Source organism: Microcaecilia unicolor, chromosome 3, assembly GCF_901765095.1.
Source record: "Microcaecilia unicolor chromosome 3, aMicUni1.1, whole genome shotgun sequence".
In the NCBI taxonomy this organism is placed as follows: domain Eukaryota; kingdom Metazoa; phylum Chordata; class Amphibia; order Gymnophiona; family Siphonopidae; genus Microcaecilia; species Microcaecilia unicolor.
In genome coordinates this window covers 466,539,187-466,567,177 of record NC_044033.1, presented here as the reverse complement: position 1 = coordinate 466,567,177, position 27,991 = coordinate 466,539,187, and the positions used below count along the sequence as shown (strand labels likewise).

At 43.6% G+C, this 27,991-nt stretch overlaps 1 protein-coding gene across 3 annotated transcripts; it reads right to left on the bottom strand.

The window, feature by feature from the left end:
- Positions 1 to 1,731: 1,731 nt before the first annotated feature.
- Positions 1,732 to 27,109, bottom strand: SLC52A3 (solute carrier family 52 member 3). Of its 3 annotated transcripts, XM_030198998.1 has the most exons (5): positions 26,992 to 27,109; positions 26,232 to 26,340; positions 14,226 to 15,376; positions 12,847 to 12,970; positions 1,732 to 2,614 (listed from the first exon to the last, which is right to left on the bottom strand). In XM_030198998.1, exons 3-5 carry the CDS (start codon positions 15,254 to 15,256, stop codon positions 2,405 to 2,407), a joined length of 1,365 nt encoding a protein of 454 aa, XP_030054858.1. In that variant the 5' UTR covers positions 15,257 to 15,376; positions 26,232 to 26,340; positions 26,992 to 27,109; the 3' UTR covers positions 1,732 to 2,404. The 3 variants fall into 3 exon arrangements, with proteins under 3 accessions (XP_030054858.1, XP_030054857.1, XP_030054859.1); XM_030198997.1 differs by lacking the exon at positions 26,232 to 26,340; XM_030198999.1 differs by lacking the exons at positions 26,232 to 26,340; positions 26,992 to 27,109 and adding an exon at positions 16,915 to 16,975.
- Between the last annotated feature and the right edge of the window lie 882 nt (positions 27,110 to 27,991).

The following is a 27,991-nucleotide window of genomic DNA, read 5'->3' as shown; positions in this document are numbered from 1 at the left end:
GCTCTCTTGCTGCAACAATGAACCCTCGCTAGGAGCCTTGGCTGTTACACATCCGGAAACGTGCTGGCTACCTCCCAGCGAAGCAGTCAATGCTGGACATGGAAGAATGTTGAAATCAGAGGGGGGAGAAAGAGATGTTTCATGTCCCAGCAGAGGCTTCACTCCTCCAACTTCCTCTGTAGAAGGATTCACCCCCCCCCCCCAACTATAATGGAGAGACTCCAGCGAGGAAACGATCTAATCTCTGCTGGATTGGGGACAACTATAATCTGGGTTATTCTTCCCTATATGCATTACTTTGCATTTGCCACATCAAAACACTACAATCTGTTTAATCTGTAATTCAAGTAAGTATGATCACGCAATCCCTCATCTTAAGGACACACACTGGCTCCTAATCACATACTGAATTTCCAACAAGATCTTACTCTTAGTATTTAAAATTTTGAATTCTGGTGAGCCTCTTTACCTTTCATGTCTCCTTACCCCTTACTGCCCAGCCAGGTCTCTCCAGTCAGCATAATTTAATCGGCTTGTTATGTCCAGTTACTGCAAAATTATTCATGAACATATGTGACATCTTTTTCATTCAAGGTCCTCAACTTTGGAACTCTCTTACAGTTTCACTTCTGTTACAGCCTTCCTTGGCCAAATTCAAGGCAGATCTTAAGACTCATTTATTTACCAACACTTTCTCTTAATATCCCTGACAATTCAGTGAGCCATTGAGGGGTCCTCAAGGACATGTGTAGCATACCTTATGTTTTTCCCCTCCTTCTATCCTATCAAACAAAAAAAGTGATGAGACTTGAGAGCTGAGGAGAAAGTAGAAGACAAACTGGCTGGTGAGGTAATGAAAGTAGAGAAAGAGCAGTGTGGTGGGAGATAGTGAATAAGATTAGGGAGAGTTAGCATCAGGAAGAGAAAGTGTAGTGGAACCATAGGAAATAGAAGAAGGAAAACACAAACCAGGATAGATATGATATGAAGCACCTACCTTCTGGCAAATGGATGCATGAAGTGCAAGGTAACAGAAATGGAGGCCTGAGTTACATAAGAACCTAAGCACTGGGACAGACTGAAGGAACATTAAGTACAGTATCCTATTTTCAACAGTGGTCAAGCCTGGTCACAAGTGCCTGGCAAGATCCCAAAAGAATGAGACAGATTTTATCCTCTTATCCTAGAAATAAGCAGTAGATTTTCCCAAGTCCATCTTAATAATGGTTTATGGACTTTTGTTTTAGGGAATTATCCAAACCTTTATTAAGCCCTGCTAAACTCACTGCTTTTAGCATAGTCTCTAGCAATGAATTCCAGAGTTTAATTACATATTGAGTGAAGAAATATTTTCTCTACTTTGTAGCTTCATTGTGTGCCTCCTGGTTCTAGTATTTTTGGAAAGAATAAACAGGTGATTCACATCCACCTATTCCATTCCACTCATTATTTTATAGACCTCTATCTCCCCTTAGATGTCTCTTCTACAAACCAGATCCCTAGCTGCTTTTACCTTTTCTCATAGGGAAGTCGTCTTATCCCCTGTATCATTTTTGTCACCCTTCTTTGTATCTTTTCTAATTCTGATATATCTTTTTTGAAATGCAGTGACCAGAAATGCACACAGTATTCAAGATGCAATCGCACCATACAGCGATACTAAGGCATTATAACATTATTTTTCTTTTCCATTCCTTTCCTAATAATTATTAACATTATTTGTACCTTTTCTAATTCTGCTATATCCTTTTTGAGATTTGGTGACCAGAACTGTACACCATACTCAAGTTGAGGTCACACCATGGAAAGTATTAGGAGGAATAGGCAGGTGGGCTGCAAACCTCCCAAGCAGCTGGCTGAAGCATGAGGTAGTGGCCAGATAGGGCACAGGGTAACAGCTCGGGCAGGTCAGGATGGACCTGGGAGTCACTCTAGAGGATACTGGGAGGAACAGACATCAGATATAGGCTAGAAATGATAAAACAAATGAAACAAGGACTGCATTAACCCTTTTCTCATGGAGTTAGCTGGCAAGCATACATTGGATTGACTCATCTCAGCTTGCAGAGGGGTTTATGTGTCCAAGGGAAGTCATTACTTTTTTCTGTTGAGGAGTTGTCAAATTTTATTTATTTATTCAAAAACTCTTATAAATTACTACACCAGAGAGCATGGTAAATTCTATTACCATCCATTGCTTGTTATGTTTCCTTTGATAAAGAATTAGAGTATGAAGATTCTACCCTTTACCAAACCAACATAGATATGTGAATCTTCATCATTCATTTCCATTCGTAGAAGTCAATTAGTATAAGCACTGGAGAGATCAATCAGCAGGAGAAGCTCTTAATCCTCGCCCAAGAGCCTGTGCTCCTCTGAGCACTTCACCTTTCTTGGTTGAAGGTCAGAAAGAACATTTTGTGTTGCAGTCTGAAGACTTGAAAACGTTGTACACACTGACCACAGGGAACATAACCAAGGCTCCAACCAGAGAGCCCAGCTGCACTGCAGCTCCACACCATACAAGGGCGCTGTAGTTCTGGTCACGTAGGATAATTCCAATCATCACCTTGACATAGCTGAGAGTCCCAGTAAAAAGCACCCATGAGATGACCTGGCAATACCAAAACACACACTTATAAACAGGAAAAGCAGACCTATTGATGATACTGGCTTTGAAGTAAAAAAGTAAACCGAAAGAAATTCCACATAGAATGTAGTTGGCAGACGATAGTGGGATGTTAGAGAAGGCTTGAGAAAGACCAGGGACACGAGAGAGTAGTCAATGTTAAAAACACTTTATTGTTGGTACTTGCAAACATGCAAAGCCCGACATGGCACTGTGTTTCAGCACTACGTGCCTGCCTCAGGGGTCACAAAGTGCTGTGGTTTCCAAAACAATGTATAAATCAAGCACTTTATAATTGCAATGCGCTTGTAGCTCAACGCTGTGTGAGTTACAAGCACATCGCAATTACAAAGGTCTTTCTCAAGACCAGTCCAATATTCATTACAGCGGATCTTTAGTGCTTAATTTATACATTGGTTGGATACCACAATACTTTATGACCCCTGAGGCAGGCACTTAGTGCTGAAACATGGTGCTGTATTGGGCTTTGCATGTTTGCAAGTACCAACAATAAAGTGTTTTTATCATTGATGACTTTCTCATGTCTCTGGCTTTGAGCCATGACTGAAAAACAGTACAAAAAGATTTCTTTGCACAGTAATTCTGCTTTTCTCTTCCAGCTTAGTTGGAATCTATACTGGGATCCTGATTCCTTAAGTCTTCATTGACAACTACCTGGGATTTCCCCTCTTAGACCATTCTTCCCTCATTGTGGTAGTGGCCCTGAGGCTGGAAGCCATTTACCCTGGATCATGAACTGGAAATGCAGCTACAAGTTAACACTCTGAGGCCCTCATGATCAAAAGCAAACTCTGGCGCTAGAGGCTGTTAACGCCATACTAGCGCCAGAGTTTGCAGCTGATCCATGATCAGAGCCCTCGAGCGCCTGAAACAGCGCACTCGAGGGCTCTCAGCGCAAATAGCATGCAAATGCATGCTAAACAGTGCTTCTAGCGCAATTAGCTTGCAAATGCATGCTAATTGGCACTTAATGCATTCATCCCCAATGATCAGCGACCAGCGCACCAAAGATTGGGTCGCTGGCTGCAGCAAAATCAATGCCAGCTCCGAGCTGGCGTTAGATTTTGCAGATCATTGAGGAGGAATGGTGAGCCCTGTCCAGCATGCAGTTGCATGCTGGCAGGCCCCCCTTCCCCCCCCCAAGGCAAACGCGAACGGGGGGCTGGAGGTCCGGTGGACCTCCGGTCCCCCCGACGATCCCCCCCCCCATGATCTCCTACTGTGATCCATCGACGAGGGGAGGTGGGGGCTGGAGGTCCACCGGACCCCAAATCCTCCCCCCAGCGTTGTCCTTCGATTCCCTGGTGGTCCGTGGTGTGCTGTGACGTCGTGCTGGCCTCCTCCCGGCCTCCCTACCCTTTGTTGGAGGAGGGACGCAGCCTGCCTGCCTCCCTCCTCTTCCAGTCGAAGCCCAAAATGGCGGCGCCCAGCACCGCCCACTGCATCCTGGGATGCACTGGGCGGGGCTACAGACCATGTAAGGGAGCGATTCCCTTGCATGGTTTGTAGCCCTGCCCAGCGCATCCCAGGATGCAGTGGGCGGTTCTGGGCGCCGCCATTTTGGGCCTCGACTGACTGAAAAAGGAGGGAGGCAGGCAGGCTGCATCCCTCCTCCAACAAAAGGTAGGGGGGCCGGGAGGGGGCCGGCACGACGTCACAGCACACCACGGACCACCAGGGAATTGAAGGACAACGCTGGGGGGAGGATTTGGGGTCCGGTGGACCTCCAGCCCCCACCCCCCCCCTCGTTGATGGATCACAGTAGGAGATCCTTTGGCCGGAGGCGGCCAATCAACGATTTCTGGGGGTTTCGGGGGCTGGAGACCCACCAATCCTCCAGCCCCCCCCCCCCCGTCGGTGGGTGGGAGGGTGGGAGAGGGTTTGGCCGGCGGCGGCCACGACGTTTTCTGGGGGTTTGGGGGGGGCTCGTTGTTCGGGCCTCGGGGCAGGCTGTTTGACAGGTTTGGGCTTTTGACAGCCCAGACCTGTCAAACAAGTGTGGGAGGATTGTGCTGAGCGCATGCTCGGCACAATTCTCCCGCACTTTAAACATGATAATCAAAGATAATAGCGCTGCTTAGATTTGCATGCATTATCTTTGATCATCGATGCAGTAAAGCCCTGCGCTGTCCCGGCGCTATTTTTAGGGCGCTGTTTGGAACAGCGCAGGGCTTTTGATCATCTGCCCCTGAATGATGAACATGATCCCCACCCTAGGACTGTAAACCCTGACACTAAACCAATCTCAGCTGCAGTCAGATCAGGAAGCCCAACCCAGAGGCTGAACTAGAGACCTTTAGCATGTACATGCACAGCACAAACCTCTGAGAAACCAGCACTGTTATTGCAGGTTTATCATAAAGCAGGGCTTGGATTCCACTGGATGAAATCTTTCTTCAGCTTGGTGAGTGTTTTTGGTTCAGGGAGACAGACTCCAGACTTCCTATTTTTATGTAATGGATAGTATAATTGTGTGTTATTATACCAGCTTACTGTATTATAATACCCCCTCCCCCGAGCAATTTTAATTGGAAAAATGTGAAACTAAACTTTTATTCATATGGTATTCTTATTACTACATATAGAACCCGAGCAGGGAATGCAGTTCTTGTAAATCGAAGAAGTTTAGTGGAGTTAGAGCAGGGACAGATCCAGAGAAGCGTTCAAATCCTACTTTTCCCACTGATGTTCCTTGTGACTCAGGTACAATTTAGATTGTTAGTTCAATTCATCATGTTTTTAGCATATTTATTTATTTCAACATGTGCTATACTGCTTTACCTGAACATAGATCTCAGCAGTTTACAGACTAAACAAAAAAAAAAAAGTCAGAAAAGGACTTCAATATAAGATAGGATAACAAAAACAACAAGAAAGAGAAAAACACAACTGCACTAGATCCCCTTATTCTCAAAGAAGAGAATAAGGGATCTAACACTGATGTTGTTATCCATCCGGGCACAAATGATCTAGCCAATAATACCCTGCTTGTAGCCCACAGAGTTGGGGAGGAATTAAAACCCTTGGTACAGACTATAGCATTTTCTGAGTTCTACCTACTTATGGAAAGGGAGAGGAAAGACTACAAAATACTGAGAACTTCAATAAGTGGCTAAAAGCCTAGTGTTACCAAGAAGGTTTTAAGTACATTGGAGGATGATGCAATTCATGGAAAAACAAAAGACTATATTATAATGATGAGTTGCATCTCACTGTGGCAGGAAAAGGAATCCTTGGTGAGAGATTCAGACAATATGTGTCTAGGCATTTAAACTAGAAGCTGGAGGTGGCAGTTGGAAGCAGGTCAATTTAGGTAGTCACCCCCAGCGAAAGACAAGCTGTGACAGTAGTAAAGAAAACAATGAAAACAACAATCTTAACAAAAAACTATACAGAAGATGAGACTGCCACTGAAATGTAGTTGGAAAGCAATGACCACAAATGCTTGCAGTCTAAGCAACAAAGTTCATGATCTGAAAGCCCCGATGGTAGGGGCAGCTTTAGATGTTTTCGCTATCACAGAGACATGGTTCAATGACTCCCATGAATGGGACACAAACATACCAGGATATAATCTATTTAGGAAGGATAGAGATGGTTGAAAAGGTGAAGGAATAGCTCTATGTGAGAAAGAATATCAAAGCAACTGAAATGCAGGGGGGTCTGGGGAAAGGAAGAAGCAATATGGATTGCCTTGAAAAGGGAAGACGGAACCTCTATCCACATGGGTGTTGTCTACAGACCTCCAACACATTTGGAGCAGCATGATAAAGATCTGGTCGCAGATCTTCCACCTGCCACCTCCAGCTTCTAGTTTAAATGCCTAGACACATATTGTCCAAAGGTTGGGAAAGAAAAGGGAAGTGCTGTTACTGGGAGATTTCAACTTGTCTCATGTGGACTGGAAAGTTCCATCTGTAGAATCAGAAAGAAGTAGGGAGATAGTGGATACCTTTCAAAGTGCTCTGCTCAGACAAATGGTGATGGATCACATGACGGAAGGAGATACTCTGGATCTAGTGCTCACAAATGGGGAAAGTGTGTCTAATGTCAGAGTAGATGCCCACCTGGGTAGTAGTGATCATCAAATGGTTTGATTTGATATAACAGCTAGAGCGAAAGACAGTCACTCAAAACTCAAAGTTCTGGATTTTAAACATGCTGACTTTAATAAAATGGGGGTATACTTGAAGAAAGAGCTGATGGGATAGGAAGACATGAGAAGTGAAAAGACAGTGGTCCAGGCTGAAAGGAGCTATTAAAATGGCTACTGACCTTTAAGTAAGGGGAGTAAATAAAAGCAAGAAAAAAAGGAAACTGATATGGTTCTCCAAACAAGTGGATGAGATAATAAAGGCAAAAAAGGTTGAGTTCATGAAATACAGAAAAACTCATGGAGAGGAACACAGAAAAGAATACCGGAAGAAACTGAAAGAAGCCAAGAGGAATACACATCTGGCGAAAGCAGAGGCAGAAAAGCAAATGGCTTGAAATGTAAGAATGGGAGACAACAATTTTTTGTATTAGTGAAAGGAGGAAGGCTAAAAATTGAATGGTGAGACTGAAAGATGCTATGGATAGCTGTGTGGAGAGCAATGAAGAAAAAGTGAATGTGCTAAACAATAATTCTGTTCTGTGTTCACGGAAGAAAATCCTGGAAAAGGAACATATAAGAATGGAGTGGATATCACACCGTTGACTGAAGAATGTGTTTATGAACAACTTGAAAAATTGATGTTGGACAAAACCATGGGAACAGATGGGATCCATCCCAGGATATTAACCAGCTTATTTTCGAACGAGAAGGCCGGCCATCTCCTGAAGCCGGCGAAATCGTTATAATAAAAAGCTGATTTTCATCGGCTTCAACTGCTTTCCATCGCAGAGCTGGCCAAAGTTCAAGGGGGCGTTTCGGCAGGGTATGGAAGGCGGGACGGGGGCGTGGTTACGAGATGGCCGGCTTCGGCTGATAATGGAAAAAAGAAGGCCGGCTCTGAGGAGCATTTCGCCGGCTTCACTTTGTCCATTTATTTTTAGGACCATGTCTCAAAAAAGTGCCCCAACTGAGCAGATGACCACCGGAGGGAATCGGGGATGACCTCCCCTTACTCCCCCAGTGGTCACCAATCCCCTCCCACCCAAAAAAAAAAAAATCATTTTTTTGCCAGCCTCTATGCCAGCCTGAAATGTCATACCCAGCTCCATGACAGCAGTATGCAGGTCCCTGGAGCAGTTTTTAGTGGGTGCAGTGCACTTCAGGCAGGTGGACCCAGGTCTATCCCCCCCCCCTATCTGTTACACTTGTGGTGGTAAGTGTTGAGCCCTCCAAACCCCCCCAAAACCCACTGTACCCACATCTAGGTGCCCCCTTTCACCCCTAAGGGCTATGGTAGTGGTGTACAGTTGTGGGGAGTGGGATTTGGGGGGAGATTTGGGGGGCTCAGCACCCAAGGTAAGGGAGGTATGCACCTGGGAGCAATTTTTGAAGTCCACTGCAGTGCCCCCTAGGGTGCCCAGTTGGTGTCCTGGCATATTCAGGGGGACCAGTGCACTACAAATGCTGGCCCCTCCCATGACCAAATGCCTTGGGTTTGACTGGGTTTGAGATGGCCGGCCTCGGTTTCCATTATCGGCGAAAACCGAGGCCGGCCATCTCAAACCCGGCCATCTCTGACATTTGGCTGGCCCGAACTGTATTATCAAAACGAAAGATGGCTGGCCATCTTTTTCGATAATACGGTTCGGGTCCGCTGTTTGCGGCGCCGGCCATTTAGATGTAGATGGCCGGCGCTGTTCGATTATGCCCCTTCACGGGAACTTAAAGAGGTTTTGGCGGGTTCTCTTAAAGATTTTTTAAAATAAATCCTTGGAGATGGGAGAGGTTCCATGGGACTGGAGAAGAGAGGAGTGGTCCCTTTTCACAAACGTGGTGACAGAGAAGTGGTGGGAAACTACAGGCCGGTAAGCCTCACTTCGGTTATTGGAAAAATAATGGAAGCATTGCTGAAGGAAAGGATAGTAAATTTCCTGGAATCCAATGAGTTACAAGATCTGAGGCAACATGGTTTTACCAAAGGTAAATCATGCCAAACAAATTTTTATTGAATTCTTTGACTGGGCAACCAGAGAACTGGATCAGTGACATGCTGTAGATGAATCTACTTGGATTTCAGCAAAGCCTTTGACACAGTTCCTTATAGGATACTCTTAAATAAACTTGAAAATCTAGAGTTAGGACCAAAAGTGGTGAATTGGATTAGAAACTGGTTGATGGACAGACACTAAAGGGTGGTGGTCAATGGAATTCACTTGTAAGAAGGAAATCTGAGTAGCGGAGTGCCTTAGGGATCAGTGCTTGGGCCAATTCTGTTCAATGTATTCGTGAGTGACATTGCCGAAGGATTAAAAAGTAAGGTTTGCATTTTTGCGGATGATACCAAGATTTGTAATAGAGTGGATACCCCAGAGGGAGTGGAAAACATGAAAAAGGATCTGCAAATGTTAGAAGAATGGTCTAAGGTTTGGCAATTAAAATTTAATTTAAAGAAACACAAAGTAATGCTTTTGGGGAGTAGAAACCCAAGGAAGTCATATGTCCTAGAAAGTGAGAAGCTGATATGCACAGACAGGGAGAGGGACCTTGGGGTGATGGTGTCCACGCACCTTAAAGTGAAAAACCAGTGTGACAAAGCAGTGGCCATAGCCAGAAGGATGCTAGACTGAATCGAGAGAGGGGCTGCATTGAGAGAGGTGTAACCAGCAGAGGAAAGGAGGTGTTGATGCCCCTGTACGAGTCACTGATGAGGCCCCATCTGGAGTATTGTGTTCAGTTTTGAGGCCATATCTAGCTAAGGTGGTGACAAAAATTATATGGGGTTTGCACCAGAAGATATATGAGAAGAGTCTGGAAGACCTGAATATGTATAGCCTAGAGGAAAGAAGGGACAAGGGAGATATGATACAGACTTTTAAATACTTGAAAAGTATTAATATAGAAACAAATCTCTTTCAAAGAAGGGGAAATGGTAAAACTAGATGACATGAGCTGAGGTTGCAGGATGGTAGACTTAGGAGTAATGTCAGGAAATTCTTTTTCACGGAGAGGGTGGTCGATGCCTGGAATGCCCTCCCGAGGGAGGTGGTAGAGATAAAAACAGTGACAGAATTCAAAAAGGCATAGGATGAACACAGAGGAACTCTATTTAGAAAATAGATGGTATAAAACAAATATTTAAAAAAAAAAACCTTAAAAGGCTGCAGTGATGCTTGGATGGCGACTCCGGCTGTGAAGAAATAAGGCCAGTGCCGGGCAAACTTTGTAGGTCTGTGTCTGTATATGGTAACCCAGTTTAGGATAGGCTGGAAAGCGATTCAATGGTCTGGATCACGTAAATGACAAGATGGATTCGGATAGGCTGTAGTGGGTTTTGATGGCAACTCCAGTAGGTGGAACACAAGGACAGAGCCAGGTGGACTTCTATGGTCTATGTACCAGAAACATCAAAGAAAGACTTGTGATAAAGTATAGAATATAACATTCATTGCTGATTTAATCATGAATTGATAATGAGTGTGTCTGTTGGGCAGACTGGATGGATTGTTCAGGTCTTTATCTGCTGTCACTTACTATGTTACTATGTGGAATAACACAGCCGGACAACAGGGATGCACACAAAATAAGTATTTATTTACAGGAATCCCCAGGCCTGTTCCTTCACAGGGCTCAAGTCATAGTGTGGATAGACCTCTGTGGTTCAGGATCACAGTTATTAAACAGGCCTCTAGCAGTAGTCCTAACAGTTTATGACTGCCGGGGTTCCCACACCTCAAATACAGCATAGGTTCTCAGGTCTGGCTCCCACCAGACCTCAAAGGTTCTCAGGTCTGGCTCCCACCAGACCACAAGGTTCTCGTCTGGCTCTCACCTACCTCAAAGCAAAACTTGCAAATCTTAATGAAAAAACACAAGATTAGCTTACGTCATCCAGATCACAGCAGTTAGACGTACTCAGTCAGGACATAGACTGGGGCTTCCATCTTCCTTCCATGAGCCTCCTTAATTTCTGCCTTGCCCTGTCTTTTGAACTTCCCTGTAGTGACTCCACCCTTCCTGGCTCCCGGGGCAGGACCTGCGCTTTTTAAGGTGGCCCAGGCTACCTAAAGAGGAACTTTTCTTAAGGGTGAGGGACAATGTCCTACAAATCCTGTCACAATTGGGTTCCACTATAAATACTAGATTTAAAAGGAAAACTAGAGATACAACTGATTCAGCCTTGTAACTGTCCACCCCCTTCCTTCTTTCTAATGGTTTACTATACAGTTTGAAGCATATTTGGCAATATAAATGTTATGGGGGGGGGGGGGGGATTGTCCTGAGCAGAGGGGAGGAAAATTGACCTAGTTGGGAATTGTCCAGGGGGTAATTGGTGAGTGGGAATTGTCCAGTTGGAAACTGACCTAGAACCATACAGCACATACTGCCAGGTTCATTCTGTAAAAATATGAAAACTTTTTTATTCCAAGAATATTTAGTTTTAAATGTTGTATAGACAACTTAGTTCTTTTATTCTGATTGTGTTTCTGCAAGTATGATATTTAATTGTGTATTGGAGTAATTTTATTGTTCACCGATTTTGGACCCATTGAGGAATTTAGCAGTATATCAAGTATGAGATTAGATTAGATTAGGATGTCCAAAGTATTGCATTTCTTAGGGAAGTGAAATATGGACTTTATACAGCTGAGAAGATTAAAGACTTAGAGATAAATTCATAGTTTATACAGTTGATGCCAGAAGTTCATAGCTGAGCTCAGAGCTCAGCTATGAACTTTTGTCATCAACTGTATAAGCAACAAGGATCTGGTTTTGGAGACATCAGGATGTCCAGATGCAGGTACGGTGGTGATTCTCTAAAATGTCTCTGTTAGGTGGTTGAAGTGAGGGTCCTCAAATTGCACCTCACCAGTGGCGTTCCTAGGGGGGGCTGACACCAGGGGCGGATCGCCGATGCGCCCCGCCCCCCCCGGGTGCAGCGCCCCCCTGGAACAGCGCAACGCCCCCCCTGGCGAGAGAAACCCCCGCCGGGTGCACGCCGCTGGGGGGGAGGGTGCCGCGCGCCTGCCGGCTCTTCGTTTTCATGCTCCCTCTGCCCCGGAACAGGAAGTAACCTGTTCCAGGGCAAAGGGAGCATGAAAACGAAGAGCCGACAGGCGCGCGGCACCCCCCCAGCGGCGTGCACCCGGGGCGGACCGCCCCCCCCCCTTGGTACGCCACTGCACCTCACTAAGGACATTTTTCTGGCCTACTTTACTTCAAGTAAATAAAATCCTGGGTTGGGGTGAGGGTTCATTCGCAAACTAAATCTGCCACCAAATAAAGTGGCTGCAGTTTGTGCAACAGTGGTAGCATGAGAAGTCCTAGCTGGAGCCATCACAGTGCATAGCAAAATAGGGGGAAAGAACAGAAAGGATGCTGTGGAAGAAAGAATGGGAGATAGGGGGAGGAGAAGGACAGATGATAAAATGCTGAGAGAAAAGGAAAGATGCAAGGAGGTGGTAAACTTGTGAGAAATATTATTACCACCACTCCATCTGCCACACCCATCCCCCAATATTTCAAATCACTGAAAGGGCCCAACAGGCATGCCCCCCCCCCCTTCCCACACACACACCTCAGCTGTGTTGGTGACCTAAAATGTTCAATGTGGCCCTTGTTATGAAAAGTTTGGGGACTCTTGTTTTAACAGAAAAGTTGGTATTGCTGGACAGCTAAAGGGAACATATTCTTGCTTCTATAGTCCTAGTACAGATGTGCAGGGTCAGTGCTTCCTATATAAGACTTATAGCCAATTCTATGAGGTCAGAACATGAGGTCAGAACATTTCTGAGCTGGACCAGCTATCTGGCACCAAGTCATCCTTGAGTGCTGGTTGCTGCCATGTGCAGGACCTAGGTTTGATTCTTGGACCTGGCTCTTGATTCCGACCCTCCTGGTTTACATAAACACTGGTTCAGAAAGAGCTAAAAGCCCAGAGGAACAGAAGACTGCTTGGACAAAAGGCATCTTCCTATTGGGCCAATGCAATGAAAACATTTGGAGGGAGCAGGGGGCATAGAAAGGCTTCTTTTTTTCTAATTCTAACTCCTCCTTACAGTTTGTTGTTAGCTGATTTAGGGAATATGAGTGAAATACTCACAATAAGTACATCACCCCAGTCTGAATGTTGCAGTAAGGGGCAAGGACTCAGGGCAGCCATTGCCATGTTATACATTCCAAAACTTGTGCCAACCAATGCAAGGACTCCCAGCAATAGAAGAGACCTGTGGGCAAGGAAAGAGTTCAAATCAAGCACAAGAAATACTGTGGGCAGATTATTCACAGTCCTTCAGTAAAATTCTAGGTCAGTTTTGTTGCACCTGGATGTTATGTCTACCTCCATTCACACAATTTATTTGTTATTTATTAATTTATTGTGGCACATTAACCACCTTTATAAACAAAAATCTGTATCTTTTCTGGAGAACAGCTTCTCAGGGACTGGAGATATTTTGTGTATGTGACTGTGTGTGAGTGACTGCATGTCTGCATGTGTTTGTGTGGGGAGGGGAGGGGTGCTGGGATCATGGACTTGCCCTGCATTTTCTTGCTTCATTTCTGCTCACTCTGCCTTCAGTTCCACATAAAGCCAAGCCTAATGTCAGATGGTTGTACTGCAGGAATATATTTTACTCTGTGTCATCTATATTTACTGAATATTGTAAATTGCTTTGTAAGATATAAGATGCAATTAATACATTAGTATTTATAAAAAAATAAAAATAAATCTGCAGGCTGTAGCACATTGGAACTAGAATCCCTTCATCCATGGATCTGAAGTGACAAGCAAATACAGGTTGGCCAGTTCAACTTCTCCAGTAAGACTTGGCTTGACCACAAAGAGTGGAGGAGTGGCCTAGTGGTTAGGGTGGTGGACTTTGGTCCTGAGGAACTGAGTTTGATTCCCCGCACAAGCAGCTCCTTGTGACTCTGGACAAGTCACTTAACCCTCCATTGCCTGCCATGAGTGGGAAAATGTGGGGTACAAATGTAACAAAAAACATTTGATCTGTATTTCACCCTGTTTCAGTGCAGCACTTACTATTGAATTTTGGCATTTATAAATGACTTCTTTTTAGCTTACTTTTACTGCTCAGTAATCCCAAGCCATGACACTTAGTAATTACTGGCAGCAGACACCATCAATCTGTCCCAACCTATTCACCAGGTCCAGCTTCTTGTCTTCATGGCCCCATCCTGTTCCACCCCCCCTACTGTGCTCTCATACTTCAGCTCTGCTTCTGGCCTGTTCATCGCTTTGAATCTGAATCTGGTGGTTTTGCATTCCTATCTTACTAGAGTAGCATTTTTAAAAGGTACTATTAGCTGCTAGATTGATAACAAAACTCCCAGGACTATATTCAGTTCAAGTCTGTTATTTTGGGGACTCAGATGTGAAATCAATTCTGCCATGGCTTTCAAGCCCACAAAATGATGAAACTGAGCCATTCCAGTTTCACCATGCCAAGGTGAACTTACCTTCTGGGCACAAACATGGCAATAAAGCAAGCAAGTGGGTTGGCCATGGAGCTCAAGGTTGCACAGAGGTGATAAGCCATGCTCCCATACGGCATGCATGAATAGGTCTGTACTGAAGGCAGGATCCCATTGGTCAGAGAGTTCACCCAGACAACAAGAAGATATATAAATACGAGCTGAGATATTGTGTAACTCTCTTCTTTACATTGTGTATCAGCTGCTCCTTCATTGTGTTCAGTTGTATTTCTATCTGGGTCTGGTCCTAGGGTGGAGCTGTCATTCCTGGTGGTTGTTTCAGATGAGTTGATGTTGACAGAACTGGCAACCAAGTTTTCTCTGGATATCTCCAAAATTGTAGGTACCCTTGTAAGAAAGAAAAAGGCCACTAAGCAGAAAACCATCATTGCAGCCAAGAGAAAGAAGAAGATCTCAGTGGAAAAGTTGGGGGGCAGATATTGTGTTTCCATTTGTTGGAAGCCACTAGTGTCATTTGAATTGCCCACAGTGCTGTTAAGAGTCTGGGAAGCATTAACACATTTGACCATGCCAGCTCCCTGAGCCAGTGCTATGATACCAGGGAGGAAGCCACTGAGACCCTCACCAATGAAATAGGTGGTGATGTACTTTGGCTGAAGTCGCATCATGAATGGCAAGAAGGTGACAGAAGAAGTGCAGTCTACCATGGATAAGAAGAAGGTGATGATGAGGAAGGCTGTGCTATGGAGGACGCCCCCAATCATAGTGGTTCGCTGCCAGAAGAACCCCAATAGCAAGCATGCCAGGATGCCAAGAATTACAATGCCATAGATGACAATCACTTCATTTAGCTTTCCGGGTTTGAATCTGTGCATAAGTGTGACAAAAAGAGGTCCTACATTTGCCATTTGGATGATAACAGTCAAGTAGGAGGGCAAATACCAGCCTTCTGGTAACTGACTGACAAGAAGAGGAAGTTCCACCCATAGGCCATTGATGGCCACCCAGGAACCAGTACCAAAAATGCAAGCTAGTAAGTGGACAAGTAGATCCATGCTTGTACTACATCCAGTATCTGTGACAGTTTCTGTCTTCTTAGCACCTTCTTTGTGGTCCAGGAGAAGAGGAATCACTCTGTGGCTTTTCAGCTAGGTATTCCATGAAAGTTAACCTTACTGGGAGCAAAGAAACAGTGAATGACATAAGAAACTTATAAAAAGCAGGTTTTGATCAACATTCAAAAATATTTTCCCTTGTGTGTTATAAAGAAATGCAAGGGGCGAGAGCTTATCCCAAGAATCACCCTCATAACAGAGGGCTGAGTGGCACCCATCCTTGAGCTGACCATTACAGGGAGGGTTTCTTCAAGATTTAAAATTAGGGGATATTTTTGTTTAAACTTTCAAGAAGCTCCAAATTCCAGGCTCAGGGTTGGCTATTTTTGTGCACAGGGAGGAGCTGAGTGGGCAAAATTTAAGGAGCCCTCTCCAAGGATCAGGATGGTTTCCTGCTCCTCAAAGGCAGTTTTCCCTCCCACCCACCCTTGTTAAGCTTATTAATGTGATCCTTGGACATGTGTGGGCCCCTGAGCTCTGTTTCTGTCACACAGCTGATGGCACATCCAATCTGATTCCTGTAATGAGGGAGTGACAATTTGATCATCTTAATTTTACTAGACTGTAAAATTAAGTGATAATGCTGGGTCATTTGACCTGGTGGTTTGCATGGAGACCCATGCTTACTCCCAAGCCCTAGCTAAGCATGGCAGGGTTGAGGGTTAGCTTTGGTTTGAATGATAGCTAGCTAGCTGTTCATGGTGGGTAGGATTTCACTGTACTGTTGTCTAAATTGATATATTATTTAATGTCTAAATTGATATATTATTTAATGTAGCTCGGGTGTGGGAATCCTTGTTATTTTGTTATAATAAATAAAGCTGTGACCATTGTACTACTATCTTGTTGTCCAGTGTTATGATTTGATTTTTATATTGGTAACCTTGAATGACTGCATTTAAATTGAAAATTGCTTCTAGGGTGAGGGGCATTGGGGTGAAAGTTCTTGTTGGAGCAAAGGGATAGGGGTAGTACTAGCTCCCTGCATTATGGGCTAGTAGGGATGGATAAACAGATTTATATTGGCAGAATTCTGATCATGTACACAACAGTTACGCTGTCAGTCTGCATCTTTCCTCCTTTTAAATCTTTTCTGCAGCAACTGCACTTCTTCAGTCAGTATAACAGATATAATGAAGAATGGGGACTTGTAAACCTCCCTATGGCTAATATTACAGTGTAACTACATGGGCAGTTCTAGCATACATAAACCTGCAAGTAGTGAAGCACAGCACCTTCAGCACACACCAGATCCAGATGTGTTTGTGCTGCTATTCTACATTACATTATCTTGATGTTATATTACCATCAACACCTTAAGTAGGTTCAGAGTGGATTGCAGTTCATAAAGAAAAGGCCAATTCAAACAAGCTAGGAATTTACAATTATGCTTAGGGTCCAACTCAAATACAAACTTATGAAAAGAATCATATACACTATCTTAATTAGAAAGCATATATTTTCTGAATAAAATTGCTTTTAGGTAATTATGAAAGAGTATGTATCCTGATGTAAAGATCACAAAAGTTAGTAAAGAATTTCAAATTTTAGACACTTGATAAAAAAAATAATGCTGTAAAATTTCTCTTAAAACATACACTTTTACAAGAGGATACTGACAATCTTAGGCTATTACGAGTGTCATAGATAAAAAACAATACTCATCAAAGGATACATATAGAATGGAGTCAAGCCCTTCAAAATCCTGTGAACAAAACAGCAAAGCTTAAAGACAATCTGAGCTTCCACCAGATTCTAAAAGAAAATATCTAACTTTAATTGTTGAACATTGTGAACATCGCAGTAATCTAAAACTTGCTTTTTAAAATGTTTTTAAACTGTTCTCTTTCCAAATCCCATAAAGAGCTCTGTTAAAGGAAAGATGCTGCTACTGAAGTTCCTCTGTAATGTTTCTGTATCACAGCTTCTTCTTTTTTTTTTTTTTTTTAAGTACATAGTACTAGCATTCTCTAAGCAGGTTTAGTGCACCAGGAATACCTTTCTCTCACTCCTCACCTCTTCAGCACACCACTGCAATCACATCCTTCTGATGGAAGTCACTCACACTGATCTACAACCCTGAGCAGCTCACATAACTCTCTCCTCTAGTCATACAGAAACACTTCAATGCACATTTAGTGCAGAAAACCATCAGACTGGCACTACAGAAAAGACAAACGTTTCTGAGAGACACAAATTCACCGCTCCAGCATAGACCTCGGACAGTGCTGCTGTGACAGTGTCTGGGCACCAGAGGATGGTGACGAGTTGCAGAGCTTGCCAAAGGACAAACCTGACATGCACCAGTCCCCTCAGTTAGTATGGCTTTCAAGAAATTCAAAACAGCTATCTGCGGCTAATTCCTCTAATTTTCCCCAAAATAAAGATGGCCACCAACTTCAACAACAGTCTGCTAAAATAGCCAAAAGACTTTGCCCAATAAAGTACTGTGGTCATCCTGTTAGTCAAGTCTACATCTTTGCTTTCGGCAATACTTTGTATTTGTAAACCTCTCTGATGTACCCATGAAGGGGATATAACAAGAATTCTAATAAACATAAACATAAAAGTAATAGGAATAAAACAAAACTAAAAAAAAATGAAAAGAAGATGATGCCTTTTTATTGGAATAACTTCAAACATTTTTACTAGCTTTAAAAGGCCAAAACTTTCTACCTCAGGTCAGGTATGAACAAAAGATGATAATATCAGAGGGTTCGATATGCAAAGGATCTATGCTCCTAAATTTGACCAGGACTGGCCCAGTGTAAAGCTCTTATGACCATTGTACCTCACTAGTGACTAGTCAAACAAATTATTATAATGTGATATACTACTATTACATTGTGATATCTGCAAGTAATATAGAATATGGATAGAAAGTTAATTTCTGATGCCTGTAGATATGATCATATTACACCATTGAACAAGCAAAAGAGAGGGGATCCAAAGTACAGAAAACATAGATGCATACAAGAAGCATGATGAACCTCCAACATTGGGTAGTATCAAAAGTTTATTCAAGGACCATACACAGCTATGTTTCAGCAAAAGCCTGCATCAGGGGTCATAAATGTAATGATCAGGATCATAATCCTCATTACTTCACTGATCAGCAAACAGTACAGACACGATCACAGTAATCCTATAGTGGGATAATGCATTCAATCAGAAGTGTGAAGCTGACCTTTAATTGTCAAAGCAGTGCTCAGAAACTGAAAAAGTTAACTTAATACTTCTGATTGAATGCAGTATCCCACCATAGGATTACTTTTGGAGGATCTTCGTGCTTCTTGTATGCATATTACACTATTGTCCATGGTGTAATATACATGCATGAAGACTGTGAAAAATTGCAGGAAGACCTTTTGGAAATTGGAAGACTGGGCATCCAAATGGCAGATGAAATTTAAATGTGGACAAATGCAAAGTGATGCACATTGTAGGGAATAATCCAAATTGGATGCTAGGGTCCATCTTTGGGGTCAGCAACCAAGAAACAGATCTAGGTGTTGTTGTATAAAATACATTGAAATCTTCTGCCTAGTGTGTGTGCAGCAGTGGCCAAAAAAGCAAACAGGATGCTAGGAATTATTAGGAAAGGGATGGTAAATAAGATTGAGAATACTATCATTCCTCTGTATCGCTCCATGGTGCAACCTCACCTTGAGTATCGCGTTCATTTCTGATCGCAGTATCTCAAAAAAGATATAGCAGAATTAGAAAAGGTTCAAAGAAGAGTGACCTAAATGAAAAAGGGGATGGAACTTCTCTGATATGAGGAAAGGCTAAAGAGGTTAGGGCTCTTCATCTTGGAAAAGAGATGGCTGAAGGGAGATATGATTGAGATCTACAAACTTCTGAGTGGTGTAGACTGAATTGATTTTTTACACTTTCAAAAAGTACAAAGACTAGGGGACACTCAAGGAAGTTACATTGAAATACTTTTAAAACAAATAGAAATAAATATTTTTTTCACTCAACAAAATAGTTAAGCTCTGGAACTCTTTGCTAGAAGATGTGATAACATCGGTTAACGTATCAGGATTTAAAAAAAAGTTTGGACAAGTTCCTGGAGGCAATGTCCATAGTCTGCTATTGAGACAGAGATGGGGAAGTCACTGCTTGCCCTGGGATTGATAGCATGGAATGTTGCTACTATTTGGGTTTCTGCCAGGTATTGTGATCTTGCAATGATCAACCATAGATCAATATACAAATGTATCCTATATAATAAAACTCACCCTCAACGTTCTGAGGACACTGACGTCACTGTCAGGTCCTCCGGGCACTTCCTTCCGCTTCGAAGCCTTCGTGGTGGTGAAGCCACCATAACCACTGTGTTGGGGCCCCGCCCTCGCGTCAAACGTTATGACGTAGAGGGCGGAGCAATGGCGTCACTGGCTTCACAACCAATGAAACAGCAGATTGAAGGTGGCGTGCCGAGGTCCGGAACAATGGCGGTCAGTGCCTTCAGAACACCGAAGGGGTGAGTAGGGAGGGGGGGAGGTTCGGAAGGAAACCATGCTAGTGCCCGTTTCATTTGCGCAAGAAACGGGCATGTTTTACTAGTTAATAATAATACCAAATGTGTTCATAATTGAAATTGAACCATCACAGACCAAACAGATCAATTGTTCATCCATAAACTATCATATAATCATTGCACACATGGTTTTAAATGTGACACACCCACATGCCATATTCCAAAACTAAACTGTGTCTTAAAAATAATTCTTCAAAAAGAAAAAATGAAAAACTTATCTTATTAAAGTAATCAGCTTAGCTTCCTTTCATGATTTATGGTTGTTCTCTGCTGGATTTTTGAAGAGTGTGTTTGGACATTTTCCTTCAGAGTAAAATTGTGTTTGTGTTCCTCTCTTGAATTAGGTATTGTGACCTGGCTTGGCCACTGTTGGAAACAGAATACTGGGCTAGATGGTCCATTGGTATGACTCAGTATAACTATTCTTATGTTCTCATATTATGTTATGTTCCTCATTAGGATGCTCCTTAACTCCCAGTGGTTTTCCATCATTACTCCTCAGGACTTCATTGAGCTGGTCTCCCACCCTGTGGTTCAGTTCCTTTAAGGGGTCTCTTCCCTGAGACGTTTTCTTGAGCTGGCTAGCTAAGTCCTCTAGCTCCTTGTACATCACATGTTTGGATGCTTCTGCCTGAGTCAACTGAGCCTGGACCTGCGCCAGGTGTTCCTCCAGGACCCCTGTTCAATTGTCCAGTTCTGTTGCTTTTCCCTGAAATTCTTGAACTTTAAGTTGTAGTGCGGTATTCAAAGTGGTCAGCATTTGGATTCATTCTAGCACTGTATTATAGCTCCACCAGGTTCCCATCAGCTGCCCTTGCAGCTTAGAGTACTACCACATGGGTACTGTGCCTGCCAGCTCTTGTTGCAGCTGTTTATCTTCTCCTGACACTCTCATATTGTTCCTTGGTCATCCAGACAATCTCTTTGGCTTCCTGTAGTTCCTTGAGCAGTTCCTCGGCCTGTTCTGGCATAATCTTCTGAGAAGGTCTTGTGGGGTTTAGTTTCTCTTGCTGCTGGGTCACTTCTTTAGTCCGGGTTTCCAAACTGGGTTTTAACTGTGTAATGTCCTGCTCCTTTTCTTGTAATACTGATGAGACTTTTTGGAACTTAGATTCCAACGTCAATCCTACTTGTGCAAGGTCTCCTTCCAGTGGTTTGGTCCTCAACTGCTTTATTTCTTTGGCCTGCTGCTCAATGATTTCCAACAGCCCTCTCCTCTCTTCAACTGCATTCTTGATGGACCAAAGTTCATCCATAAATTTTTCACTTTGTTATATAAGGGTTCTCAGGCTGTCCTCATATTCCTTAATTTGATGAGCTTGCTTCCTAATCTGACTCTGAGCTTTGGCTAGTTGAATGTGGAGGGAGCCCTTCTCTTAGTCTCCTTATACATCTTGCTGCTTACTGTGTCCTCTTCCAATTCAGAAATATAGCGGTTAGTTCTCCCCACCTCACTGTACTGACCTGAGGGTCAGTCCTGAACTCCCACTGGCTGACCCAGGAGAGAGTCCTTCTCCTGAATGATATACCATTGCTGACAGACAATCCAGGGCCTCCATATTTGTCACTTTCCTACAAGAAGTTGTTTCTCTGCTCTAGCAGACTATTTAAAAGGGCTTCATAAACTGAAGCTCCTTAAAGTCAGAGGACAGGGCAGTTCCTCCAACTGCCACTGACAGTGGGATTTAGGCAGTTTTTGGTTCACTGTATACTCATTGGAACTTTCCCTCTTCTTTGGGCCAGCAGGTTAGCAGGGCCTAGAGGGGTCTGAAGTTTGCAAACCCCTGGCCCAGAATAACTGGATAGGGAAGACATGGTAAAGTCGACACCTCCAACTGAGCTTGCTCAACTGGTGTTTTGATGGGCACATGAGCTGTAGGATATTGTCTGTGGTCCCCATGCACATATGACAATTATACAGTTTGTTCATCAGTTATGTGGTGTTGGGTGGCTATTCCTTTCTGAATGAGGGTCCTTACACTGCTGGAGTCTATCAGTGCCTATTAGGGGTTCACATTCAATTTAGCTTGCAGCAAAAAGCTCAATCTCTTAAGTGGGGAAGCCACTACAAAACAACAAAAATTTGGGGCTACCACATTCACATCCATGGCATCTTTATCCACCTCTTGGCAGTTCCAGGCCATATGACCTCTCTCCCCATACCTGAAACATATGAGAGAGAGAGAGAGAGCAGTTCTCATGACCAGGTTGGTGGAGGACACTGGGTACATGGGGATGAGGGTCTCCATCGCTCCAACCCCATTCTCTTGGTTGTCGGGCTAGAAGGCAGTTTTGGGTCCTTAGAGTTCTTGGATTCTGACTTCTCTCTTCTCTCCCCAGGACTCCCAGCTTGGTTCCTATTTTTATAGGGATCAGGTTCGGGTTGGTCTTGGAAAAAAGCTTCAGCTGCCTCCAAGGCGCTCTAGAGTGTCATTTCACCTATTGTTTCATGGTTGGAGGTAGCCCCTCAGGGAAATGTTCGAGGAGGATAACTCTTGGTATCTCCAGGCCAGTCTTGCCCTCTGGTTGGAGCCATCTCCAAGTTACCTCTTTGAGCTGGTAAAAGAAATTCTGAGGATTCTCTTTCACTTATAGAGATCCCTTTCAAGAACGTTGCTGATAGGCCTCTTGAGTGCAACCTGCCTTTTCCAGATTGGTGTTTACTTCTGCATAGATGGCTATCCTGTGAGCTGACATCTTGAAATGTATCCTGGCTACTACCAGTCATCAGATTCCCTAAATATGCTGTCCATGACACTTTTGGACAACCAGCTAGGTGAGTGGTACTCTCAAAGTTTGTCAAAAAGTAGTCTGGGTCATCCTTTGGTACTATCGTTGGTAACATCAGAACTGGAGTGTGTAGCCTGGGAGCCTCTAGTGCTTGGGTTACTTATACCAGGGAGTTTTGCTTTATCTCCAATGAACTTTGCAATGTCTGTTGTTGCTTGCATTGCCTCTGCACAATAGTCTTCAGCAGCTGTTATTGCTGCTGCTGTCCCTCAACCAGAGCCTGGAACAGTCTTTCCATATTTTCTGTGTAACCTTGGTGTTCACAGTACAAGAGGAACAAACCAGAAAATAAAGCCTGCCTGTCCACCACTAAGCACACGTCTTCTCCCCCCCCTTCCCAATTCAGACCTGGCTATCACCTTTTTTCCCATTTTCATGTGTGGTAGTCCTACCAGGCCCAGAGCCCAAGAGGCTCAGACACTAATGTGTTTACTGGCAGATACATGCTGTTAAAATTTGTACTGCACTATCGTCTTATTGGCTTTGTGCCAGGTTTTCTATTTCGGCATTATGCGTTTAGAGTCCATACCCTAATGAATGTTCTATCAACCATTTTGAATGTACTGATTCCAAGTGAACATATACAATAAATACAGTTTATATTTTCAGTGGCTCATCGCTCTGGTCATTCCTGCTCCTTGGCTTGCTTGTGCTGACCTTTGTGGGATTGCTTGTCTTTCCTTTTTGCTGGACTTCATTGGTGAAACGTGGCCATGTCAGGCAATTTTAATTAAAATATATTTTAATTTAACCTCTTTGATCCAATTTTGTTCTTCGGACTATCACAACTGCCTCTCTTGTTATTGTTACCACATTCACAGTTGCTGACAGCCTAAAAATATTGCAGAGAGGTGGATATAAAATGTCTGGAAAATGTATTAATTTATTGTATTGGTAGAATGATGCGGAGAATAAACTGAGGAAGATGGGTGTTAAGGAGCTGGGCAAATAGGTGATGTTGGGCTAAAAGGGTGATGAATCCATTTTCCTGGAGGAGAAGGGCAGAGCAATACTACACTACATGCTCTGAGCCAAAATGGAGATTGCGCTTACAGGGGAGGAGAAAGCAAGAAAACCCACAAGGCTAGAAAGCAAGGGAAGGGACCAATAGGATCAGAGCCTGAGACTAGGGCACAATGCATGTCAATAAGGGCTAAGGGGTCAATGCTCAAAGCTCCAGTAAAACAGCGCCTGCCCCATACTACAAGAGCAGAAAAATAGCTCTCCAAATGCTCAAAGCTAATGGCATTCAAATGACATGTGTGCTGTGAGACTGAAAGTAAGGGGGAGGAACATGCCTGGCACATGTGCACAAACATTTTCTGGTAAATGCAGCTCTTGTGCACATGCCCAGGCAAACCCTGAAGTGAAGCACACATCAGCACTGTTCTTCTGCACCTTTAAATATAAGCTTTAAAAAAAAAAAAACGTTCACTTGAAAGACTTATATTGAAGTGCAGAAAACCGGCGCCAAAGTGTGCTTTCACTTTCGGATTTGCTCAGACTCACACACATTTCTTTCTCAGCACTGGAGGTTTAGAGGCTTGCACAGGCTTCCTTCCATTCCACTTCCAAAACATATCAAAACTGGCAGATTTTAATCAGAAAATCATAAGAAACCCTCTCATCAAACTCCTTAAGGCCAGCTCTGAGCTGGCAGTAGGCTTCCAGTGGTAAGAGCAATGTTGTTCTCTGAGCTTTGCAATGGCATAACAAATGACCTCAATAACATCCATTTGACTACATTTAAATACAATTTGTGGCCCTCTTTGGTGTACACGTTGTTTTCTATGCTAAAGTCTTCTAAGCATTCTGCGCAGATTAACGCCAGCACTAGTCCAACGCTAATCGGCACTAATGCCAGCGTTAGGTTCTGAGCATCCACTTCTAAGGGCACTGAAGCAAGCATCTGCCAGGTCTTCAGTTTCTGAAGGGAGAGGGAAGAGGGAAGGGAAGGGAAATGCGACTTGATATACTGCCTTTCTGTGGTATTTTGCAAGTACTTTCAAAACGGTTTACATATATACAGGTACTTATTTTGTACCTGCCCACAGTCACAAGGAGCTGCAGTGGGAAGCAAACCCAGTTCCCCAGGATTAAAGTTCCTGTGCACTAACCACTAGGCTACTCCTCCACTCGGTCACATGCAGAGTGCAGAATGTATGGACAATCAGGAAAGGCACTGAGCAGGGGCAGGCTGAGAGTGGTGTGGGCCCCTGGGCACTGAGGGTGGTCTGAGCCCCTCACCTGGCCACTACCCGACACCCTCCCTACTGCTGCTCTGCTGCCCCCTACCGCTGCAGCTGCCGCCCCCACTGTCCCAGTCCTACCTGAAGGGCTCTGGTGGTCTAGTGGTCTCTGCGGGGGGAGGGGGGGCGGAGCATGTTATTCCTGCCCACTGTGCTGCACTATTCTCCTACCTGCCAGCACCGCCGTGTTTTCAAAATGGCGGCTGACACTTTAGTCTTGTGGGACTTGACAATCTCGCGAGTCTTCCGCAGGGAGTCTTGGCTGTTTTAAAACTACGATGGTGTCAGGCAGGGGAAATAGCGGCAGCATAATGAGCAGGAAAGAACATGTTTCCCCCACAGAGGCCACTAGATCACCAGCGGTGTGCCTTTAAAGCTAGGACTGGGGAGGGCTGTAGTGTGCAGCGGGCATCCGGGCAGAGCCTCTGGGCCCTCAGGCACTGCCAGTTGCCCGAATGGTCAGTCTGCTCCTGGCACTGAACACATATTAAAAGTACAAATATGAAAAGCAAATGCAGAACATGCAAGCATTCCCTTACTACCCCAACAATATAGTTTAATTTAATATCATAGATCAGTTGTTTATTATGATTGACAGAATTAAATGATCCTACTATCTTAAAATTTGAGATAAATTCCAACTTCTACAATAACCCTTGCTTAATTGAATTATTCCAAAAATAGTTGTTCTATCCATACTTTAAATAATCAAGTTTTAACAGCATTAAAATTAAATCTCTACTGCCCACACCAGACCTTACCCACTTGTAGTTTAGAAAACTAGAGACAATGAAAATAACATAAATATGCAACTAACTTCTATAATATGCCTAGAGCAACACTTAACTAAGTATAATAATGCAATAATTATCTGAAATGTTGGCAAGGTTTCATACAGCCAACTTAGGGGCATAGTTATCAACATAGGCTATAGTTAAGATGTATTATTTTACCACTAACCTGTGCTATTTTAGCGCTGGTTCCATTTTATACAATGAGACCTAGTTACTAATAGCTGGGGTTAACAGTAAAATAATGGGTTTTCTATGTGTCTAGCCTGTTTTACATGTGGAAAAGCCCTTTTATAAAATGTCAGTTACATATATGTGTAAAAAGTACACATAAAAAAAGATCAGATATATTTTACATGGACTATGTGCAGGCTGTCCCAGGGGCAGAGTTTGGATGTAGCAATAAACTAGGAACCATTGAAATGGTATTAATATAATTCGCACCCATTTCAAAATACCTCTGTATCTTAATGTAGAGCCAATAAAAGCATCAGCTAAAATCATGCTGAAGCTAACCTGAAGACGTATTAATCCTTTACCTTGAGAGAGCAGGTGTGGGTGGTAGAAGCGGTCTCTGCTTCTTCCCATAGATGTGTGAGCTGTGGGGATTTGCTGTTAGTCACAAGCTGGCAACTTTCGATTTGGCATCTTGATTTGAGAAAGAGAATGCACAGAGAGGATGGGGACAGATGCTGTGAGCACCTGTAGCTGTTTTGTATTTGGGGACCAAATGTTTGGTTTATACAGTAAGTGCCACACTCCCACATTTATTTTTATGTTTCTGACTCAACTCCTGGTTTCAGAACAAATCTTCCTAGAAATGTAGCGGGCATTCCTTGCACCCTCTCTGCCCTCTCCACTCCAGCCCCATAGCCCAGCACTAAAACTTTTTTTTAACCTAAGAGTCTCTAAGCTCTGAGTGTAACAGCAGCAGTGCGTTTTTTTTTCTAGTAAAAAAGGTGCCGGTACTCAAATGCCAGGCCACCCTTCAGGCCCCTTGCAACCAGTCACAGAATCTATGAAAAGTCAGAACTGACGTGTAGAGCCTGAGCTCTTTCAATAAAACTTGGGGACCATGGGTCAATTTTAGCAGGTAATGGAAAAGGTGCCAGTACTCAGTACCTCCCAAAAGCCCTGAAAAGCAGTAACTGAGGAGTGGGTAACCCAGACCTAGTACCCTGCAGCTTCCTGGAGCTTTTCTGCAGTCAAGGGAAAAGAGAAGTAACCACTTTGTATGTCTGAAAATATGAAAGTTTTCAGAGTGAAAATATGAAAGTTTTCAGAGCATTGTTTTCTTACCATTATCTGAAGAGGACCCTAAGCCAGGCTCAGTGCAGGGAACAGCACTGACCAGTGTTTGAATACCTGGCTTTCAGAGGAGCCGAACCTGGAAGCAACCAACTCCACTCTCGACACACTAAGCTATTCCATTCTGGGAAGGAAAACCAGTTCTCAAGGGAGGGACTGAAGGTCACAAAAAATGCGTTCAGTTCATTCTCAGACTGTATGCCTGGGGCAGTGCCAAAAGCTGCCCTGAGTGACTCAAATTCACTTAGAGAAACTGGTGTCAGCAAAAATGTGCTCAGCCAACAGAATCCCTTCCAAGCCCAGACTTCATGTACTATAGACTGAGGGGGGGGGGGGGGGGGGGGGCTCAAAACATATGTATGATTTAAAAATAATATTTTAACTTTGAAGATGATCAAACTTACAGACCAAGTTATAGTGAACTAAAAATAAATAAACGTCTTCAGTCCCCAAGACTCCCTTTTGCAGCACAGAGCATGTAAGTGTCCTGGGGAGCCTCCGGCCACTCAGGTTTTCAAGAGACCTACAACAAATATGCATGAGATCAATTTGCATGCCCTAGTCTCCAGTATATGCAAATACAGATCAGGTATATTCATTGTAGGTATCCTGAAAACCAGAGTGTTTTGGGGGTCTCCAGGAAGGCCCTGAGGTAAGGTCATTAAAAGCTGTTTATAAGTAGCTTCTGGAAAATATCCAGAAAGCCTCTGTAATACCTTGAAATCTGTTCCTCACGTGATTCTGCACAACGCCTAATCTTTTGTAGACTTCTAAGCACATCCATTAGCTCACACCCATGGCTGTTTCCAGCAACATTATTGCAACACTCCCAATGACAGCCAGGCTATAAATTACACAATACTCACTAATAAAGAGCAGGACACCCTGTAGGACACTGAACACATGAGCTTTAATTGTGCAAAATCCCTGAGGTGTGGAAACATTCTTTGTTACTTAATTTTAATGAGTATCAGAAATAAACAGTTTCCAG

Bases quoted from the DNA above. Each gene is read 5' to 3' on its own strand.
- SLC52A3 (XM_030198998.1), bottom strand. From the start codon at position 15,256: ATGGATCTACTTGTCCACTTACTAGCTTGCATTTTTGGTACTGGTTCC. The intron at 12,971-14,225 runs GTAAGTTCACCT...CCTTGCCCACAG, and splicing joins GCCATGTTTGTGCCCAGAAG to GTCTCTTCTATTGCTGGGAG. The intron at 2,615-12,846 runs GTGAGTATTTCA...TGGTATTGCCAG, and splicing joins ACTGGGGTGATGTACTTATT to GTCATCTCATGGGTGCTTTT.